The sequence below is a fragment of the Myzus persicae genome, unplaced genomic scaffold, assembly GCF_001856785.1.
Source record: "Myzus persicae strain clone G006 unplaced genomic scaffold, MPER_G0061.0, whole genome shotgun sequence".
Classification (NCBI taxonomy): Eukaryota; Metazoa; Arthropoda; class Insecta; order Hemiptera; family Aphididae; genus Myzus; species Myzus persicae.
The window spans coordinates 20,065-45,000 of NW_019104287.1; the positions used below are offsets into that span (position 1 = coordinate 20,065).

At 26.9% G+C, this 24,936-nt stretch overlaps 1 protein-coding gene across 1 annotated transcript in view; it reads right to left on the reverse strand.

Annotated features, from left to right (window-relative positions):
- The window catches only part of LOC111040887 (protein dimmed-like), a 47,170-nt gene that overhangs the window by 9,774 nt on the left and 12,460 nt on the right, over positions 1-24,936 (reverse strand). Inside the window, exons 2-3 of the mRNA XM_022324953.1 lie at positions 423-556; positions 163-336 (exon numbers count right to left, since the gene is read on the reverse strand). Coding sequence (XP_022180645.1) covers positions 163-336; positions 423-554 — 306 coding nt within the window. The 5' untranslated portion in view covers positions 555-556. The remainder of the gene's footprint in view (positions 1-162; positions 337-422; positions 557-24,936) is intronic.

The following is a 24,936-nucleotide window of genomic DNA, read 5'->3' on the forward strand; positions in this document are numbered from 1 at the left end:
TATTAATTAATGTTTAGCCATAAGGTTATGAATAATCTAATAAAAAAAATAATAGAGTAATATTGTTTCTTGATAATAGTTAGTGTTGTTTTAAAATAAAATATATAACACTAGGATACAGTAAACACACAACCTACTTTATCTATTATAATGTCAGTGTACCTGAAAGGCATCATTGATGCTGTGCATTCGCAGTCTTTCCCTCTCATTGCTTTCTAGTCTCCGGACATTCTTGTCTTTGCCACTGGACTTGCGCTTCCTTCGGTTACCGGACCTAATTGCCCCGCTGCCGTTCCGACCTTGTCCATCCGACCCGGTACACGTATCATCGCTGATCTGCCATAGATCAATTCCACTAAATATTCTTTATAGCGTAAACACAGAAATATATTCGATGTGCGAGGTAAAAAAAGTAAACTTACCGACGACGAGTCGGTAAGTTCGAGTTCTCGTTGACAGGACGTTCTTGAGGACTTGCGACACGTCATCCCTGCCGTCATTATGCTGCTCCCAAAGTTCGTTTCCTCGACGTTGTTCCGTGAATCTGAACGCATCTCTGTCACAAAAACATTTGATTTATAAGTTGTATAACCACTTATATAGTTACCTAGCATATTAATGGGCATTTGGAATGCATATACTACGTTATGTAAATACACTATGTTATTTTAGGATAAGCTTGAGTCAAACGATGAAAGTCGATGATATTTTGAATATAGGAAATAAAATAAATAATTTGTATCACTAACAACTTTAAAGTAACAACAAATCCGGAAAATACGCTCTGATGTATCGTATAGGTTTCGAAGGTACCATAAACCATTGTGTAGGTTATTGTTGGGCATACCTACTTAGTTTTAATTCAATGATATAATATGATTGCATGTGTAAACCTGTTTTAAATAGAGATATTTGGCTGACACAGACTCTATTGCTAAGGATATAACTTATATTTTATTTATATTACTATTGAACATTAGTAATTACTAATTACTAACCATATTTTTTAAAATTAGGTAGTATTGTTTGTCCAAATAAATTATTTTCAAAAACATTCAACATATTTTTATTTGAATCAATAAAAAACATAAATTCGCATGAAGTATCAATATTTATTTCATCGCAATAGATATTTAAATTTGAAACGTATAATAATTAATAACGGTTCAGTTTCAGTATCCAGGACTGATATAATAATATTTTATGATCAATAATAACAAAAACTGTGTAAGGGTATTAGTAGTCAAAAAAACATTAATTGATTGAAAATGTTTGCCCAAATATACAGGGTGATCACCAAACATGCCACACGCTTCTTCTTTAATAATGTTTTTAAAATCTGATTTTTTGCAATTTTCAAACACATATAAATTTTCAAATTCTTGAGATTTTAGTGCTACTTAAAGAGCTTCCTGTGGATACACAAACATACTTCTGCTTATCCTAAATTTTCTACTTAAATTATTTATAAAGAATAATTTTCTGAAAATGAAGTATCATAATCAGAATTCGTACGAGTAGTTTTTGAGTTATTGAACTTTGATTACTAAGAATCATAGGTCCAATATTATGGGTTTGTATTGTTTGCAAGAGGTTTGGGCTATAGTATTATTAAGGATTATTATTCTTAGTTCAAACATTTTAATATTTAAGAAACAGGTACAAATTTTGAATTAGATACATCAACATTTTCAAAAAAGTGTTCTATTAAATAGTTTACAGTAAAAAAGAGGGGCTTCTCATTTGAAAAAAACACAAGTTTATTTCACCACAGCACACTCCTTTAGAAGTACGAAAAATTCAAGAATTGGAAAAAATGATCTTTGAGTATATTTAAACATTTCAAAAATCAGAATTTGAATTAATTCATCATCAAAGGAAAATAAGGGAGAGGGGGGGGGGTGAGCATGCTTGATGAATCACTCTATATATTATTATTTTCACATTAACGTTTAATAAAAATATAATTTTCAAAATTTTATACTTAGCCTATATTAAGCTGAACATACAATGTTACCGTGACTTATTCATAAGCAAATCAACTTCCCCAGTTGTTCTCAATTATTTTAAAAGATATATTACATTCTTCCCCTTTTACCTCTCAACTGACCTGCTAACCATATAGATCCAATTACCTACCATAATCCACTCGCAAAGAAACAGATTAAAGCATTTTTATTGCTCCACTACGTGATTAGTCATCACTAATGCCACAAACAACATTGAAAAAACACACACACCATCATTATAAATCCTAAACATTCCTCTCAGAATCCAAAATTATAACCTTAAGACTCCAAAACCGATTTATCACAGTAGATAAACTGTAACCTGCCAGTATTTAATAATTAAGATTACCAAACTTAGTATAATTTAAAAATATTGAATGAACTATAATTCAATTTTATAATATGGAATCGAACTAATACAGAGATTATTTTAACATGTAAAAGCATATTGTAAATAAGTTTAAATTTAACATGGTCTCATTGAATTTATCCATGTTATACTTTACTGAGACTCAATAAAGTCTAGTTGTTAACGTTTCACTTAAACCATAGAATATTTAATATATTTTAGTAATAATTTAATTTTCTATCCAGATATTTGTGGTAATTGTAAATTGAGTATTAAATATTAACATTAACCATTTTGTGTTTAATTATTTCAATTGATTTGCCTTAATTATATTGTAAACGTTTGTTTGAATTTTTTGAACAAACCAATTTTATTAGTGTAATGATGTGATAACATTGTAATGATAAGATAACCTAAAAATGGTTTAAGAATGTATAATAAAAGTTAGTTCGATATAAAAACGTAAACCTGAACGTGTGTTATTACAATTAGCATTTACAATGTATCCATAAATATTATGAGAATTTTCCTTCTTTACTTCAAAAGAAATACGAGGGATAATATTTGTTTTGAATTTATAATATTTATGTTTTTATAAACAATTTTAATTCAAAAACAAACTTACATTATAATAAAATTATTATTATTTTATCAACCGCACCAGGATTAAAATAATCGAGTTCATTAATAAATTATTACATAACAATTATATTTGTATTTGACATCCTGAGATAATTATATGAAATAGATTTTGTGCATTAAGCTTATTGATTTGTATAATCTAGATTAGGAAAAGCAAATAATAGATTAAGAAAAATGAAATAGAAAACCACATCGGACGCCAAGAGAGTTTAATGTACATATTATTACATTCAGTATTATTATTATAGAAGTCTATAGAACAATACGCCACACACTAAGGTTTTAATTGACGTCGTTATTTCGTTTTCACGTTTTAAAACAGTTACATAAATTATAATGAAAAACATCCAGTAGATAGTTAGTTTTCCTTACGAGTTTGTTTTCACATTATAATCAGTTTATACAACGCTACGTAATTAGTTTAACTCGCCACTCGCTATAGCCATTTGGTTCTTTTGTGTTTGTTTTTACGAAAAAAAAATCCCTTTGACATCTAATGTAAAATGATATTATACAATCAACGAATGATACTGATGTAAAACTTTTTCATCTTTATGATATTATAATTGGATATTTTTATTTTTAGTGAATTTAAAAGAAGTACGTGTCGTCAGCTCTAACGTGCAGTATTTTGGTAGCTGCATACCAACGTAGTATAATATTATATTTTACATTATTTATATGTACTTGCATTACAAACGTGCTTATTAGTTATTATTAAAGTTTATTAATTATTTGTTAAGTAGATTGCAGATATATACGTTCTCAATATTCCAAACAGGCAATGACATAATAATCGAATAAATTACTTCATCATTTTATAAAAATTATACGTCTATAATATACTCATGAAGTGAATCTATATTGTATCATAATATATTTTCTTTTTATCACAGCTATGTGAAATGCGTAGTTATGATAAAAAGAGCACAGCTGCTATGTGAAGTTAAAATCAAATTGGATAGTATTCTTAAACAAGCAGCTTGAAAACGTGAATAGTATTATATTTGTTGTTATAAAAGACATTTCATGAGACTCAAGTTCTGTGGGAGGAATGATGAGACTTATAATTTTATTATGATGTGACTGACTTTTGGTTTATAGTTTCTCTAAAATTAATAGTTAAGGTTTTTTTGTAAGTTTTTTAAACGACAAGCAAATGTAGTTTTACATTATAATATGTTACAGAGTTCTATTCAAAAATGTTCTTCTAATGTGATGATAATTGTTGAGATCTTGTATGTGATGTATAAAAGGCAATGTGTGTATAGTTATAGTTTATTGACTCAAAAACTACACAAGCCAATAATACCAGCAAAGTTTAGTGAGTAATCTCAACTACGTCTGGCAAGTTACAAAACTTTTTATTTTTATTTTATTTGATTGCAGGCCATATAAACATTATAAACTACTATAATATTATATGAATCGAAACTTCATTCGAAAACTTCATAAAATCAATTTGACACATGAGAAACAAAGCCAAAATGACATGTGTATCAGATTTTTTTTTAACATTGCGGAATACATTTTGCTCTTCATGAAAAAATAAACAATTTAAATTGTATTATCTTGATTTATTTGTTATATTTGATAATATTACATTTCATACCTCAACCGCTCCTATAGCCTCATATTGGGAAATTTTGTTCACGAGCAAATCTGGTCAATTCAGTTAGCGTTTTTAGTTTTATAAGTAATAACTGTATATTATTCTTGATATATAGGTACCTATATTGTTACTATATGCCTTTATATATGTATATATATATATATATATATACGACTCACGTTTTATTTACAATACGATAATGAACTTGAATGCTTATTTAACTACTTTATGTAATATGTTTAAATAATATACACAGGGTATTTAAAGAATTATTCAGGGATTTTACTTGTTTAACTTGTATATTAATTGAATTAGTTTAGATACCTTAGACTTAAACTTATGAGTAATAGCTTACAATATTTTAATAATTATAGTGTAATAGATGCTATTTTTTTTGCGTTTTTGATAATATTTACTCAACCTAATAATATAGAAATATATACCATATTATATAACTTGATGGAAAAAATAATTATGCTTTATAATTATGTTTTTCGTATACAATTATTTATCATTTAATTCAAATTTAACACATCAGCGACCCGCTCAATTCGAGGTACACTTGACGCCTATTATATAGCACAGCAAATTCCCCGTTCTTTTGTCAATATTTTCAAACGGTTTGGATTCCATTAATATTGGCTGTAACAACAACGAATAATGACAGTTTTTCGCCATGACTTTTAACGATGGAGAAATTATATTAATGTTATATATAGTTCAACTAAAAAGATTCCTATCTCAAATTATATTTTGTTATCATTTAAGACACAAAAACTTTATAAATATAAAAGTTGATTTAAATTTCTTGTACTGACCAAGTTTAACAATAGGCGTAAATCGTAATCGTACATTCTTCTTGTGCTAATCGCTAAATTATACTTTCAAATTTCAGTAGCTACCTACCTACTCAAATTTTATATTAATAGTTGCAATATAAATGCAAATTGTCATTATTTAGATATTTGAAAAAATACTAGTTATTGAATTTACTCTACTAATAATAAAATATTAGAATTTCAATGATTACGTTTAACCTTTAAAAATTATTAAGTACTTTTAATAACAAGTACTCGACAATACGTATTCAGATTTATTTATTAGTTGTATAAATATATCAATCCTCCATGATTAAACATTATTTAGTCGCAACACTTAACCAAGTGCTGAATTTTGAAATGTAAGTGTTATATTATGTCGATTCAACACAGTATTATATGCAAAGTTCGCTATTATAATATTGTACGTATTAGGAGTTCATATTTTCAGACTTCAATACGGCACGTTATGCTTGTTACCCGTATAATATTATTATTTGTAATATATGCGACATAAATATGTATATTATATTTATATATCATTATTCGCTCTTATACCTATGTATTATTTTAAGTTTATGAACATAAACATTTCATGTTTATGATAGGTCATTAAATATATTATGCAACAATATGTTATATAGTTATATGAGACATGAGTATCCAACATTCTAAATCGAACCAGGTGTAAAATACAAACATTATGCAGAAATAGACTGTACTTGTATAGTGACTGATGCAAGGTGCAATTATTGTGCAACACTATCCTAGCTTTGCCCGCCGTGTTGTTTAGACTATTTGGTCTAAAAACCAATGATATAAATAAATAAGTATAATTTACCGTGGACTATAAGCGGAGTTCAGTATACAATTATCATATTATATGAATGGATACAAAGTGTTAACTCTATAGCAAGTTGTCGATAAGATAATTAAAATGCATTATTGCAGCAGGTACGTATATTATGTACATTAGACGTATAAACATATTATGTACAGGGACATAGGGTGCTATTATAGAAATAACTCTATAGATGTATAATCCATTGTCTTACCCGTATTTATGTTAATTAGACGAAATTATATTTTATTTACTTTTGTAATAGGCTTGTGTAAAATATGATATATCGTAAATAATAAAAAATAATCATATAATATTATAGTATAATGTCTGAGCCACTTTACAAAAAGTTAATGTTTCACCTAAAGTACTAAACAATGATAAATTAATGTAGTTTTGTATTTGCAGAATTTATTTATTTCTTTAGAAAAGTGATTACCTTAAAACCAATGCTCGCCAATTTTCAGAAAAACTTACAAGGGTACAGCTTTAATACACATATAACTTAAGCTCAACTGACATCGTAACATTGCGGATACAGCATATTTTTTTAAATTGCATCGTTAATCATTGTCTGCAAAGTTCAGTACATAGTTTATAATTTTTGATGAAATGCTGGATATTATCACTTTTATACAACTATTAAGATTCACATTTTAAATCACACAACTCATTTTATATAAACTGTGAACAGTTAAGTATTTTAATGAAATATTGAAAAATAGTATATAAATGCCGAATTACATCACCATTGAGCAGGTGCCTAGAGTATAATACTATAATGTGCTGCATTATGTTACATTTTAACTAAACAATAAATCATTGTTCACTGTGAAAATTAGTTAGATTGGTGTTGGTCGTCTATTATATCTAGAAAAGAATGTTCGATTTTAACGGATTTTGTCAAAATTTGAAATTCAAACGCTCATTAAATATTCATATGCATATGATTATAACCTTTTTTTATTCTTGTATGAAAAACTTATAAAATAACAAAAACCATAGCACGCTACACGACATTTTTCCTCTACAAAAAAATCTATGAATCATAAATATATTTTTGCTGGTTGGTAACCATGATAACGAAAACTCTACGAAAAATTTGTCGAACACAAAAATACGTGTCCATCTCAACAAAATATTTTTGTTAAAATGTTGTACCTACTACATTTTCAGACCTTAAAATTGGTAATACCTTAAATTATGGTAAATATATTGCGACTATGTAATATGTATGTTCATTTTTTTAAATTACTGTAACTTGTAAGAACTACTCATCAAAAATCTTGTTTTAGAACTTCAAGTTTTTTTATTATTAACAAAAATTGTATTTCATACGTAAATCGAATAAAAACTGAAAAGAGTAAACAATTTCAACTGGCTTTATAAGCAGCTCAATAAGAACCAAAATAATTTAAAATTGTATCATGTATTTGAAATGCTAATACCTATAATTATTTATTTAGATTGAAAATCAGAGCTTCCCCCCTCCCTTTAAAAAGTGTTTCAAGATATAAAAAAATTAATAAATAAAAAACACACTTCTCGTTCTGCTCAGAATATAAAATTTTAAAAATATGTGCATTCCTACATAGTCATTTTATAGCGGGTATATCTCATGTCAGTGTAGACAAGGTTTTTTAACGATTAATGATTATAGATAGATGATATGAGATTTCGAAAAAACGAGAAAGACATGTTTCTTTATTTTTAACATGGCATTTTTTTTATAACAATTTCAAATTGTTGAAAAAGCAGTTATACACTTGTACCAACAGCTAAATCAACTTTATTTCTTCAAATTGTAACAACTATATTTTTAATGGATTCTGGTAAAGCTTTTTTTTCTGAACATTTTGATGGTCAATAAATCGTCAATTTTGGTTCACTAGCTTATTAACTATGGTCCTCTAAAGTTAAGTAAATTAATTAATACATAGTTTGAATTAAAATAGTTGATACAAATAAATAAAAGAGCTAAATATTTTTTTCTTTCAACCATCTTTTGATACACAAAAATCGGTCATCTAATGAGACGCTCCTAAAAAAAATGTTTGAGATAAATGCATACAAAACTGTTGGAAAAACATAATTCATTAATAATACGTACAAAATTGTATTCTTTGACATATGGCTAAGTTAATAATGGTATAAGGGTATAACGGTATACGAGTAATAGTGTTAGATCATTGAAATGAATACGTCTTATGTACGGGGGTTAAAAAAAATTGGTTTTACGAAAAAAATGTTTTTTGTGCTCTTCTCGTGGTTTATAAATTTGAAATTGGAACCATATAGCTTCCTTATAATCTCCTCGCATGCAACGTATGAATATAAGAGTTGAAATACATCCCCTTTCACCTCTTTCGGATATTTACTACTATATTTTTTTTCGTAATTTTTCTATCATAAACTTACAATACTTACTTATTGATGTAAAAAAAAAAACTTCAAGATCAGGATATTAATTACCTTCTGTTTTTTTCCAAAAAGAGACATTTTTGTTTTATATTCTAATATTGTAAATTTGTAATTATAAGTACCAATCTATATTGATATTGAATATTTATGCAAATATATGGTTTACTTCATAAAAGCTTAACATTGTTACAAAAAAATGTTCTGATAAAGATAAAGAAACACGTCTTTTTTTCTTTTTTTGAAACCCCAAATCATCAATCCACAATCGTTAAAAAACCCCGCTTACAATGACATAAGATACACTTGGTATATTATATGGAAAAAGACACTGAATGCTATACAACACAAAAACACAATTTTTCTTATCTTTCAGATAACCGGGGCAATATATTATATTTTCTTTATAATATTGATTCGGAGCAAATCATCAGTGCCGGTTCATTTGGTCCTATGGAAAACATATTCGCTATAATATATGTTGAGCGTGTACGCCAAAATGCCAGATAGACGTACATAATAAATCGATGTGAGGCATTCTGCCATCCTCTCATAATCACAAATAATAATAATAATAAAAAAAAGAAAAATAATTTTCAATATTTGTTCCATTTCAATTAATTGATTCTTTACAACTAACAGCTTTCATTACTCAGCGGTTGGTCAATTGGTGATTAATTTAATTTTTTTTCCATACACTGTTGTGACTAATATTGAACCATATATATTAATCAAATGTGTATCATATATTTTACTGTGGGGAGTTTTTTTTTAAATTTATTGTCCTCTAGACCTCATGGGGGTTTCGGGGGAAATTGATTGAAACATGCAATACGGAAAATTCAGTCGAAGGACGACGATCGGAAGACGTCGGTCACCATGACAACAGGACTTTCGGGTACACAACGCTATAAACACGCATACATATATATATATATATATATAGTATACATAATATATACATAGTATACATAATATATATAGTATATATATACACAGTATATATGTGCCATGCACCAGGAAGAGGTAAAATAAACAACTAAAAAACGGACTCTAATGCTGAATATCATCGGTGTTACACATTGCCCACCGTATACAGGAAAACAAATTTTCTATCACGACATTCACTATTAAGACTAAATCCGACGGGAACTTTTCAACCTACTTAACGGCCGGGCAATGACTGAGACTATTTGTCAAACTGTCACACGTTTCTCTTTTATCCAATATATTTGCTTTATAAAAAATCATTTATATACTCTAGCTATTTCTAAATCTTTATTCTATGTGAATCTTCTTTTTAGATTTTATCGCACATATTAGTATATACCTATTATATATAATAGTAGTATGAGTTCTTCATATATAGATAACAATATTCATCTATACAGTTTATGTGTTTTATCTATTTTCATTCGGAAATTCTATAAAAATATAACTGATGGAAGGCAGCACTTATATTTTTCTTTATGATATTTGTAAAAAAAGTTTATAGAAAGTAATATTTGTTTAATTTTCAGCATAATGGAAAAAAAATTAACATATTATTGATTTTATATTTTTATATCCAGTACTTAGCAATATTGTCCATACAGTTTTATATAAATGGATTACACGTTGTTTATTCAGCTTCAGCATCAGAAGGTTTTATGCGAAATTTCGTATTTTGGGAACATAATGCATAACATCAAATTTATTAAATTAATTATACCGTGCACCATGTTATCATAAATCATGGTTTCAAACTCGTCGTACCATAAAAAATCTTGATGAATTAATTTGTGTTGTATTGTGTTTTATTCGTGTTAATAATATATTAATCATATTTTGAGAGCATACAAATATTTTTACTAATATGACAACATAGTATACATATAATTTTTATATTTAATCTTCTAGACATCAATTTATTATTATTATTTTTATTTTTAACATTAAAAAAATAATAATTACCACGGTAGTCTGAGATTTTAAAAATAACGTAACATTTTTTCTTTTGTCTTACGTAAATGCACGTTTTTCTAAACGTTTGTTACTATTTGTATAATATGTTTATAAAACAATAGCCATCATTTTATAATATCAAATGTCCAATGCAGGCATCTATGTAGTTTGTAAAAGCCTGACTAAATATACTTTTAAAATAGGTATGTCATTTTCACAAGTCTCAACCAATGTTTTTAAAATTATATATAAAGAAAAATGATCATGGATAATAACTTATGGAAATATTATAATGACTATTAGGATTAGAAAATTATTATTTATACATTATAAGCCTTAAATTGTTTTTTAAATGTTATATTAAATGTATTTTAAATTGAACTCGCGTATGATATAGCCTGTTTATACGTTTTGACAGTACTACACAAACTGAGGTGGCTATTCCATTTAAAACAAATATTTATTAAACACGTATGAATACTGATATACGTATTTATTTTGATATTATTTACTTATTGAATCGTAGGGTACAAGTTGTACTTCATTTTCTTCATACAATAATGTACATATTTTGATGTGCTAAATAAAATACTTTACTAGTACTTACCATTTTGGCCCTTATGGCATCATATTAAGCATTTATACAGAAACGTTATTTTTATACGCTGTCTAATATTACAAATTCGTAAAAAATACTAATTAAGCCTGGTAGGTACCTATATAAGTTATTGCCCATTGGTACGGGTAACATTTTTGCCTTTGTTTTAGTACAAAATGTTCACGATTTATTTAAATTAACATGTGTACATAGGTGGTTACATTATCTAGTTTTATATCACCTAACTTATATTATTTTTTCTTGCTATCAATTTTTTTTTGTTTTTATTTATATTAAGTCTCTATTATCTGTATAATTTTATCTATATTATCTGTATAAACTGTCGAGCTATTATAGTTTTTTACTAAAAGCTAATAAAAAAAAAAAAAAAAACATTTGTGAATATACATAGGTATTGAAAATGTGCTAACCCTGGTGAACCGGGTTTATTATGTGTTCTGTATTATGGATGTCTAATAGATAATATCTTCACAGCACTCTGTATATGGTACATATACATTATACATATGAGCAGTGAGCATTGATGTGTACTTGTTAAATGTACATATAAACGGCCTACTGTCTAAATATGAAACATATTATGTGTTTTGTAAAATGTTGTTTAAAGTATATGTCGATTTAAATTTTAAACATAATTTAACAGTTGTTCAAACGCATATCGAAAAAAAAAACTGCAATGTATTGAGAAAATTTAAAAACTAGTATAGGTACATGGCAGTTATTGCATTACGTTGGAAACTATAACCGTATTATAGATATACTCGTAAATATGATAATATATAGATTAATAAATTTCTTTTTTTTTTAATTGATCTTAACCCCGACAACTGTGGTCATTAGCTCTAGATTAATATATTATACTATTATTAAAATTGTTCATAACTCCAACCAAGTAAAATAATTGTATTTAATATTTATCCATGTCCATGTGTTTACATACAATGTCCACATTATTCTACATCATATTATATAATTTAATAAATGTGCTCGTGTACTGAATGGTGTAGGTAATCTATACTTTTACTTTGAACCAAAACATATTAAGTTGTAATGATTTTCTATTGTATAAAAACGGCTATTTTTTCATTTATGAATTGAGAACTTTATACAACTAAGACATATATATTATATATAATATATATAATATATATATATAGACAGTGTAGGGTAAATCCCTCTTGTTGATATTTAATTGTGTATATAGAGTCTTTATGCTTTTAATAAATATAACATTTCAGTAATTCCTCATCATTCTCTCTCACTATGTTTTTCATATTTCTGAAAATTATTAGATAGAATAGAATATATTTCCCCGAGGAAATCCATTTGATGACAAAAATCCTCCATACTTGGCAAAATAAAAGTATCAACTACACACGTACCTATATCTCATACGGGTTTTGTTTTATATTAAATTGTATAATTCTTCCAACGAGCACAATTAGTACAATTATAAACTACAATAATTTTTTTTTTAATTGTAAACATCAACAATAAACTTAATTGGACTATTAACAAACATATTATACATTAAATATATTATCTATAACTTAAAATAACCTAATTAGTCAATTTTGTCTATTCCAATATTACAGTTGTATTATACTTGTATGACTTATAAGTACTTAAATAAAATTCAGTTTCTACTTAACAAAATATAAATTAAATTATGACGAGGTAGGTACTTTTCGCTTGTGTAAAATGCCATGTATAATATATGCAGTTAAAATAAATAAACTTCTTGAATAAGTACATATTCAATAATGTATTGCACTTATTTTTTAGTATTAGCGTTATTGATTATTTATACTTAGTAATCAAAAAAATAATCACTCAATCTTTTTCTTATCTTAAAAGAACTTAAAATAATAACTATTCAAATAATCCACGAATATTTGTATTAAAAAAAATAAGTATATAATAATTTGGGTGAAAATATTACATTGTTAAATAAATGAATTGAGTAAGAGGTACCTTAGTAGTTTGATAGGTATCATATAGCAGTACTTATAGTTTGAAAAACTTCGTGTTTGTTGTTTTTAAATTAATTAACTAATTCATTCAACCATTTGCCCACAATCCCACGTGTATTTCGCGATTCGCTTTTTATCCTTCCACTGTTTGTATTTTTTTCGTGTATATAGGTATTATGTGTTGCGACTTACAAATTGCAATAATATCACGTAACAATATTAAAGGTAGTTTGAAAAAATAACAGTATCTATGACTGTATGAGCGAACAATATATTTTATTTATTTATTTGATATAAGTAATCTCTCTATAGTCTAAATACAACATATGCTGCGTATAATATTATAATCTATAAGTATACTATATACAATTTAAGGGGTAAGAACAATTGTTATGGTTTATATAAGCAACTAAAAGTTGTTTCACTACTTAACTTAAATTTTTTCTAGCTATCGCTTTAAAGATATAGTTATGGTTGCCTATGTTAAGCTATTATTTTAATTATTGAATAGGCAATACTATATTACGTTCATATTATAAATATAAACATTTAGTGTATTGTAACTATGTACTTGAATTTCTTTCTTTTTTTTCTTTTTTTTTTTGATCTTGAAAATTATTGAATACTAGAGTAGAGACCTAATTAATGCAAATAACAAAACAAAAAATAAAAATTTGTACAATGACGAAAATACCAGCACCCTCACTGACTATATGCTAGTTGTTTTACTAGAGCGCTGATCTCATCGGTAAATCGGTAAGTAACGTATATATTATTTCATCATTAAGAACTATTAAGAATGATTATTCCCAACTTTAAAAAGAAGAAATTAAAAAGTACACTATAAAAGGAAATTTTATGTTCATTGTAAAATCTTTCCTCGAAAAAGTTATATAGGTTGCTAAAAAAAGTTTTGAAAAACCGTATTGGCTCCTATCGAAATCTAAAAATAATTTTTAAAATGCAATATAAAATGACTTATAATTTAAGTACCTATACATTTTTTCTCTATTGTTTAGTAATAATAAAACCTCATTCTACACTTTGTATGTACAAAAAATAAAGAAATATTCCTAAGAAAAAGGCGGAACCATAAAGCTCCATCAATATATTAGTAAGTTTTTGTTTTATTATACAGTGCAAGTTTATAAGCTCAAACGGGAGTAATTATAAACACATATTAACTTATTACTATTATGTTTATATATAATATTAATATATTTATAAGCGATCATTAAAACACCCATTGTTAATTTAATTTAAAATAACTGAATATACTTAGATTGAAAATAAATATTTCCAACTCAAATTTAATAGATGCTTAATAAATAACTATCTATTGGAATTGTTGAATTTGGAACAGTTTATTAGTAAGTACAACGAAGTATTAAATTAAAAAAAATATTTATGGAAAATATAGTTTCAAAATCAAATTAGAATAACTTTAAATCTATTTTAATTAAAAACGTGCATTGTAGAAACATGTACCTATAAGTACAACTACAATTTATTTCAAAATCGTAAAAACTATTCGATTATGAAATCCAATACCTACAGTTTTACTTATTCAATTTAAATTTGTTATGATGAAGCTATTTATGTTTACAAAACGTTAAAAACATTTATAATTCACAAACTTTTTTTTACCAGCTGAACACGTCTTATTTCACGGTTGAATCATAAAAAACCAAGTCCAAGTAAAATTCAGTTTAAATGTACGTATCATGTAAGTTTAGTCATAAACTGTTTACTTTTTAGTTTTATCGTAAATACAAATGTATAAGAATATAATAATAATATTCAAAATCTGATATTTGGTTGTGTTTTTCATCAAACTTTCATTGATAATTAATGTTATTACAGGGACATTTTATTTTACAAATGGCCACATAATTTATAATGTTATGCTGGTTTAATAGTTAATGTAATAATTTGATTTTTTGTGAAACAGGTGTAAATATATATATATATATATTCCGTAGGTAGGTAATATATAATCTTATTGATACATGTATCTCATGCATTCTGCGTGTATCAAGGAAACTAAACAAGTTATACATATAGCTGCTTACTTCAAAATTAAAATTAAAATGTTATGTATATTAATTACGAAAATATTATGACACATACACATCAAGTATCTTTCATCGTTAATTTCTATTATAATTAAGTAGTCGTATCCTGTTCCTATAACCGTTTTAAGTGACTAGAATTAAATTTTTTTTTTCATTGAATAGAACAATAACATTTCAGTAAAGAATATGTTTAATTGATTAGTACCTACCTGTCTGCCTATACTTATAGAAGTTATAAACTTAGCGTTTAATATTATATGACTCTAAACAGTCCAAACTTAACTATTTCGATGTGTGCCTTGAATCCAATAAGTGCTAGTCAGAATATCCTCTTTACCTATAAGTTCAATATCAGTGTTACATTTATATTTGCAGCATGCGTATCGTTATAATAATAAACGTTTGATATATTATGCTAATCATATCACGGACACGATATTTCAACCAAACGATAATATTCAATAGCAAATTTAAATTTAAATCACTATTCAAGTGCTAAGTAATACGATTTGATGACTATATGTTCTAAACTCTCAAGTCTAAAATGTAACAAACTCTCGTGTATATATTTTATATAGTTCATTTGACTGCCATCGCCTGTTTTTTCTACTCAACCCTCTAGCGTGGATTTCTATTGTTTTTGTAGGATATTGATTACAGTTTTATAGAGAGTACAAAACAAACACGCCGTAGAGATAAAATAACATTTTGCCGGTAAACGACGTTTTTGTCGTGTATAACGGTACGTCGCCCGTCTGCCGAACACCTTTATTATTTTTTTTTTGGTTGGTAATAGGCCTAAATTGTATTATGTAGGTACACCACACGTCTACCGAGCCGCCATTTTGTGCTTGTTTGTAACATTATTCCGTCTACGATATTTCTTTTTCGCGAAAATATGTTCAATACAATGCTTGTGATATGTTTCCTCTTTGCATCATCTTCGCATGTACACGTAAACTACCGGAACTACACCAGAGTCAAGCATAAAGCTAATATCCGATTACCGGGAAGAAATATTAAAAAATATAACCCGTTTTGAGTTTGTTCGGTTACGCATTTCTAGTAAATCTACCTACATGAGTACATGTCTACATAATACTATTATAATGCATATAACATAGTTCAATATGTATTTAATGTCTGTATTCAAATTGAAATCGTATAAAAAATTCTTTATATAATATTTAAATTTCTATTTAACGACAACGTAAAATCATAAACTAATGTTTTTTTTTCTTACAAGAGGATACTTTTTTATAATTAGCTTTAGATATAAATTTGTTATTGTAATTTATACAAAACACTTTAATTAATCCTTCACATACTGAGTTAATTATTTAATATCCATTAATGCTTATAAAATATTTATAACCAAATGTGTTGAAATGTATTATACCCCTACATATATATAGTTTATACCCATCATTCAAAAGTAGGTTTACCTAATACAATTATGAATTAAAACATGTTTTATTAGTTAGGTACAACACATTGCCAAGCTAATAAACAGAAGTTGCACCATTTAAAATAAATAATCCTTTTCAATTTTCATTAAAGGTTATTTATAATATTATTCTACTTTCATAAAAAGTTTAAAAAATAAAAAGTTTTTCATTTTAATTAATTATTCATTTGCTATTTCAAGACATTTATAAATTATCCATGCATCATATATTTACTCATTAGTTAAATATTTATCTAAATAATCTTTAGATATTATGTCATTAAATTCAAATTTAGCACATCCATTACTGCGACCTACAAGACACCTAACGTACAGCTTAGAGACAACCATTTTATGGTTTTATTATCATTATTATTTTTTTTTATTTGAAATATTTGCAATACCTTTAAATATAATATAGTAAAATAAGTAAATTTAGTGAAAGTATCATAGTTAATTATAATAACATATAAGTGACATAATTTGAGAAATGTCCATCGGTATTGCTCAGCAGGGAAAATATGCGTAAATGTATGTATAGGTACCTATTATGTACAAAATGATAATCATAATATAAACTAAAGAGTACTATCAAATTAATGATTTTAACCTATAGCAAAAATCTTTATCGATGAAGAGAACACTGTACATCAAAGTAATTCTAATTTCTAAGTGAAAATAATCATTTAACGCATACACAGTTATAAAGTCACTTAGCCACAGTCATTTCCTCTTGACTTTTGATATAATAATCTGCAGTTCAAAACTATGAATATAAAATAGGTAAATTAAATTCTTATTACTAAGTTCCGCAGAAATGTATGTAAAAAGTTTTGATAGGGCAATTACGGAACTATTGTGTCTTATGTTTTAGGCGGAACATAGAGTAAATATGCCAAAGTGTTCACTTTATACTTTATAGTCTATATATAGAGGAAACTAAATAGCTTTTGTAAATTTTAACCATGGAACGGACCTTTTCGTAGCGTTTGGTGATAATTTGTAAGTAAGTGTTAGATGATGAGGATTTGCCCACAGGCATTTGTTAATGTTTACAAGACCGTTCACTTCCATTAATCTCACCGCCACCATGCCAAAATGTTTCCGGGATCAGCCACGGTGCTGTCCGGAGGAGGCGGACTTCAATACTCGGCAATGGTACAACTGACGTAGACATTAATATGTGCGTAGGTATATTATAATATATTATATTATAGTAATTAATTGTTTAACTTGCTGTAGATAATACAGTACAGTAATTAGCATTAGTAAACCCGAGAATCCGGTGCGTTCGTGTATGCTTGTTTGTGTGTGTTGGTTTGTGTGTATGTGTAACGGTGTGGGAAAACGGATATCTAGGGAGGATTCGCGAGGGCTTAATAATGATAGTATATGGTGTGGCCAGTGTGCCAATAAAGCCGTGGAAGGAAGAGGAAATAACACGGTGTGAAATATTTAGTGTAATCCATCAGGACATTGCTATAATCCAACATTTGACCAAATATGCTCAAAATAATTTAACTATATAGTATATTACATTATTATTAATACAGTAGGTAATTTCTATTCAATATAATAGTGCAGTATCGTATTACGTGCCCGGTGCCGTACACATTTACACATAATATAGGTAATGTGTATATTACGATACATCTATATACTATATTATGTTTATATACATTATACCTACATCTACAGATTCGAGACTACGAGAAAAACAAAATCAATACGACCCAGATGCCCCGTATTTAGAATGTATTTAATGAACTATAGGAATTGAAACAATTTTCAAGATGGAAAAGTCTGGTCTTCAAGAAGTGGCATTGACCAATTTTATTTGTATCGATTTTTTTTATTATTATTATTATTATTATTGATCCTTTCTTAGTAATTTACTGTAAAGGTCATTTGTTTTTAATAAGAATTATCTAAATATTAGTTAAAAACGTGTACATTTGGTTAGGTAGGTAGTGTAATATTTACCTATCCATCTGATAAATAAAATTTTCATATTTTTTATGAATAAAACATTAAGCTAATTTTACGATTTTATTGGAATTATTGGTTGTGTTTAATCAATACTAATTTAATTTTACGTATGTAGGTACCTATATCGGTGTCAGGTGGTGATTCATACTTAATTGTATAAATTAAAGTAGGTTATTATTATACTATTTCCATTTATTTACAATTAGTGTAGTTTTATTTTTGTGAGTGAAGATGGTGAAACAAACTTGCCCAATTCAGCTTCTATGAATATACTTCATTATGCCTTTTTTTTCTAGAAGTACTTGTCTTATATTTTCACAATTTTATGTATCTAACAACCTCTTATTCTCAATTATCTTAACGAATGATATTGTTACAATCTCTTAATCGTTTTAAATTCGAATATATCAACAATAGTATATAACTTTCGGATTCTGAAAGCATTTTTAAAATTTATTTTTGTGTACCTATACGTCTGTTATAACGTAGCAAAAATAACTTGAGTGTGGTTTATATTTACTACTTATATTAAAGTAGTTTTTGTCACCAAATTTGATCTAATAGTTAGTACATTGGAGAATCAAAAGTATTATAATTTATAAGGGTTATAAATTGATACTTTTTAAAATAATTGTAAAAAATCACAGGTTTTTATTTTTTTAAGAGCGATTTTTTTTTATTGTTGTTATTAAAAAATAAATTAGGAACTTGAAATTTATCAAATATTTTTTAATCACTTTTCTAGACAAGATATAATTTTCAAAATATTTTGTTGCTTTTTTTTTTAGCTATTTATAGACATTTAAAATTAACTATAAATACCTACTTAAAAGTTATAACTCGTTCAATGTTATATTTTCATAAAACAACATTCTCAAAGCACTATATTATGAAAATGATAATATGAAATATTTTAGAATTTAAAAAAAGTACGAACTTAAAACAACACAACAATAAAAATATCACTTTTTGTATAAAAAAAAATGCTATTGTGTAACCACTCCATAAACCTACCATGTAAAATAATAAATATTTTCAAAAACGTTAATACTTTTTTAGTAATAAAAAAAACCCTATAATATATACGTTACAGTGTTTAATATACGATACACCTCGTGTACATGAATAATATTCAATGTCAAAAATCATTAATTTTTGACACTTTTTTTTCTTGACACACATGAATCCAATTAAATTTGTGTTAATTACTTTTGTTCCAGGAATATTCTTGTTGTAGAAATACTATCAGGAAATTATTTCAAATATAATTATACACAACAGCTACAATTTAACATGATGAGAGATAAATGCGGTAAAAAAGTTACTCGATATTCAAACAAGTGTGTGCTACGAAGTGTATTAATCGAAACGACGTCTGAAACAAGAAGGGTCGATCGATTCGACGTTTTTGATTTGACACTTTCCAGCTAGCTATGCGACAAGTATGGGAAAAGCTCTAAAATATCCCATGGTTCGAATTTGATTTCACATAAAACAAATATGTACATGCAGAGTAATTATAGGAGACTTTGTCTTTGTTTTATGTCTTGTTGTAGACATAAAATAAAAATGTTAATATTTTATTCAATTTTTTTTAATTTCCATTATTGAACCCAACAAGTGACGAAGGTCAGGTTAGGTTTTAAAAATTACAAAAGAAAAAAAATGTTCTCCAAACTATTAACTTTAAAATCCATATCTCGCAAGCTTTCGATCGAGTATTGCATGGAGGCCTACTATACAAACTCAAACTTTTTTTACTGGCGTTGTATTATCTAATTATGCGCTCATATCCCATATCCCGAAAACCGCTCCAATATAATCCGGTATGGAAGCTCATATTCATCATACTTCTGCATTAAAGCTGGTGTGCCCCAGGGTAGCGACCTCTCTCCTGATCTATTTAATATTCATGCGGCAGACATTCCAGTTGTCACAAGCTACCTAACCTGTACCATTAACTTTAAAAATAACAGAACCTACACCTGTTTACTTTCTAGGCTCCATCATATCTTGATGTCAAATATCTCAGCATTACGTTTGATAAAAGATTAACTTGACTTTAAGCTAAAAAGAGAAATCCTCAACAACCGACAACACATCCATCGTCCGATTCTGAAATCAAAACTCCCAAGTCCTAATGCACACCAAGCTTATTATGTACAAATCTTTTTTGAGACCAATTGAGGTTATGTGATCCAAATTTGGGGCTGTGCTAAGCTACCCTAAATTCGCACTATACAAACATTCTAGACTATTACTCTCCGTATGATAACCTTGGTTCGTATCCAACTCTACACTACACTCCGACCAAAAAATCGAGACAATCGACCAATTAGCCATCAAATATTGCAGATCCTTTTATTCCAAACTACCTTCCCATATTAACCCATTAGTATTGCTAATGCCATAAAATACTCGGGCCATAAATCCCACCCATCGGTTAAAGAGAAAATACTGCAGAGATTTGCTAATCTAAAATAATATCACGTTGGGTTCCATATTCATATTATTCAAGGTTAAAATATTGTACATAAATTATCAAATTTACTTATTGGGCTGTCAAACACAGATTGTAAATATTCTTTATAAATAAAAAAAAATTCTATATCTAATCATAATATTGAGAATACTAAATGTATGATAGATATCGATGTGTTAGGTTATATTTATTTACATAAATAAAAAAATTTACAATGATTTCCTTCTACTGAAATGTTATCATTTAGTATACCTACTGTTGACTGATATAACTAATTTTTACCAGAGGAATATTTTTTTGTCTTATTTTATATTATATTTGTAAGCCGGGGGGCCCCATGTAACATGTTATATTTTATTTTTACTGATTGGATGAAATAATATAGCGTGTTTACCTCGAACGTAGTTAGGAAAGCGTAAAAAAAAATAAATCTAATTGAAAAAAAAATTCAAATGATTATAAAACATATTTTAAAATTATATATAGATATGTATAAAAACTGTATAATATGACTTATGTCTTATAGACACAATATTATGGCTCAATATTACGTTCGTAATTGATTTATTTAAGTAAAAATGTTTTGCAAGGTGGTGTAGGAAGAAAATGCCTCACTGCTTTGATAATGTTTAATGTTTATATAGTTCAATTCTCCCTCTCGCAGAGTCGTAATCTTAGATGTATCTCAGACCTCTAATAATATATATAATAACTATTATATTGTATACATACAATTCCAATTTCTGTAAGAGCGGAGAAGTTTGTATGAAGATTACATTAGTTTGTTCAACGAATTACGATGTACACAGTTGGATGGCAATGACTAAGGAAAACTAAAATTGTAAAATTAGTGTCACTTCTCAAGAATATATAAATTATGCTTATAATGGGAGAGCGGGGCTAGCAGTGACATGGATTAGTTGTCACTGTGTTGATAACTCTGGAGCTGGTGGTATTTATGTTGTATATATTATATACGATGGATTATCTAATAAAAATATTATCATTTTTATCCAGGCTATGAGCTGATTGTAATTATATGACAAATTCTAAGACGAAAATATTTTGAATTTTTAAGTCAATGAGTGATTTTTTCTTGTACATAAAAAAAAATATTATTATTTATTTATTACAGCAGTAGTTTAAAGTTATTTATAGTTTTTTACACTCCATCCTCCATCGTTTATCACTAAGGATAATATCCTAGTTTTGATAGTCGAGTCTCTAAAAAACATTTATAATATATTATACTTTATTTATTAATTAGTAGGTAATAATGACAATAATTATATTTAATATAGGTACATTATAAAACTAGTATGTTCATTTTATACTGGCTAATCCTGCTCAGCATATTGTCTGTGACAAATTAAATGCCCATGGATTTAACCATTTTTAAACTCCAAAAAATGTAAACTGCACAGATGTTTAACACAGTTGTTTGAGTTATTTTGGCCAAAAATAAATTACAGGTCTAAAATTATATCCAATCAATATAAAAGTTATTGTCGAATCTATTAACAACAATTTAATGAAAATCGATCGAAAACTGTGGATTTGCATAAGGGTCATCCGTTTATTAGCCTTTGATTTTATATTCTGCCTAGATATATTTATTAATTATAGCTGATCCTGCACAGAGTTGGCGACGCGTTGCCCATAGCAATAATTAAATAATGCCAGTAGATTTATTCTGCCTTAAGAAGTTCCATTAAATGTAAGTTACACATATTTTCGACACAGTAATTTGGCTATTTAGGAGGTTTTGACCAAATATAAAATACTAGTAAATACCTCATATAGGACTAAAGTGATATCCAATTTATTATAATAACTATATTTTATTTTCCGTAACCAATAACAAATAAAAAATATTCGTTTTTTGTGAGCCAACAAATCCCCGTGTGAGCCCATCATAATTCATTAAAATGCAAGATTTAAAATTGGCTTTATGAAATATTACATTTCCATACTCGTAATGTGTAATTATAAATATGGATGACTGGTCGTTTTAAATTTGTTCGTTATATCACTTATATGCAATATAATGATTTTTATAGTATAATTTATTGTTTTACTGCAGTTAATATTTTATTTACTAAATATTAATTTTTACTTGAGAAAAGTCTAAAATTCTAAAAAAAAGGTTTATGATATATTATTTTTAGAGAAGTGTGCTGTACTTCTTGTACAAAATGTATTTCCAGCTACTCCCCTGACCAGTTAATCATGTTTTATTATAGATAGACTAATAGTAAAATATTTATTTTTTAACCATTGAATATTCAAAAAGTGTTTTACCATATAAAATATGTAGAATTTAAGTAATTTTATCATGTTCGGCTCTAATATAAGGAAGTTTCATCGTAAGTGTTTATCGAATGTAACACCTAAATATTTGGTTCTATTAACTCTGCTTACGACTGCAGCACTGTAAAATGGAATTATATGTATTGCCTTTGGGCTTTTATATTATAAATGTTCGGTGATGACCTTATTGCATTTAAAAGGGTTGAACAAAAACAGTTTTATTTTTATTTAATGATAAGTTTTTGTTAACTTATTAGTCATTTCCCTACGCTAATTATATTAAGATATTTTATTAATTAATCATTACACGCTCAATCTCGAATACTTAACATACATTCATAAATATTCTAAATGATTATTAATATATAGTTGAATAGTTTATTCGGTGTAAAATTTATTTTTTAAACTTGTAATGGCACTTTCAGTGTTAAGCCCTTTCCTAAACCCAAATTGTGTGGAAGGAATTACTTTAGTAATTGTTTTTTTTTAAAATAATTATCCAATTTTATTGATAAGTAATAAAATAACTGATAAAGTTAATTTGTTATCAAATAGTAGCATGGAGTTTGTTGCCATAAATGACGAAGGATTTGTTGTCACATGCGTTAAAACATTTTTAATATTATTTAAATTTGTTATATTTTATTAACTTGTTATTTATATAGATTTGATTTATTTTCACCGAGAAATATTAAATTCGATACACATTTTAAATTAAACATTTTAAGTTTAACTTTGATGTTACTTATTATTTGATTTACCCGGGACAACTTACTAACCTCAAGACGATGTGGCATCTGATCCTAAAGCAAGATAAGTTACAAGTTTCATATTTTTTTTTATTATTATTTTAAAAATGTATTCCTTGTGACTTAATATAAGTGTTTAATATATTTAGAGAATGTTTTCAAGGTGGTATTTTGAATAATGTGACAAACTTGAAAAAAAATCAATTTTCATTAGAAAATTAATGAAATCGTAAAAACTATGATATTTCGACATTGTTATAAAACTATAGTCTATTTGTGTATTCATCTTTGTATATATAATTCTTCTTGACGTATATACATCTGTACCTCACTAAACGTTCCTAAACGACTGGAACGATTTTGATGGCATTTTTTGTGCATGTTTAGAAAATATAGCATATACATTTTTTTGCTAATGCAAATTATTGTACCGGAAACGTTTAGCGGGACTGATAGTAATTTATAATTGCCTATTTGCCCAACTGTATAAGGAGGAAAAAAGTTAATGGCTTTTAATGTCCATCAAAACGCGTGACTTTTCAATTACATTTCTTAATTACTTTACTTTATACGTCATTAATGTATAATATTCGTATTTATTACTTAATTATAACAATAAATTCGGCCGCAACGTTCAACACGAACACTCATACGCCGTA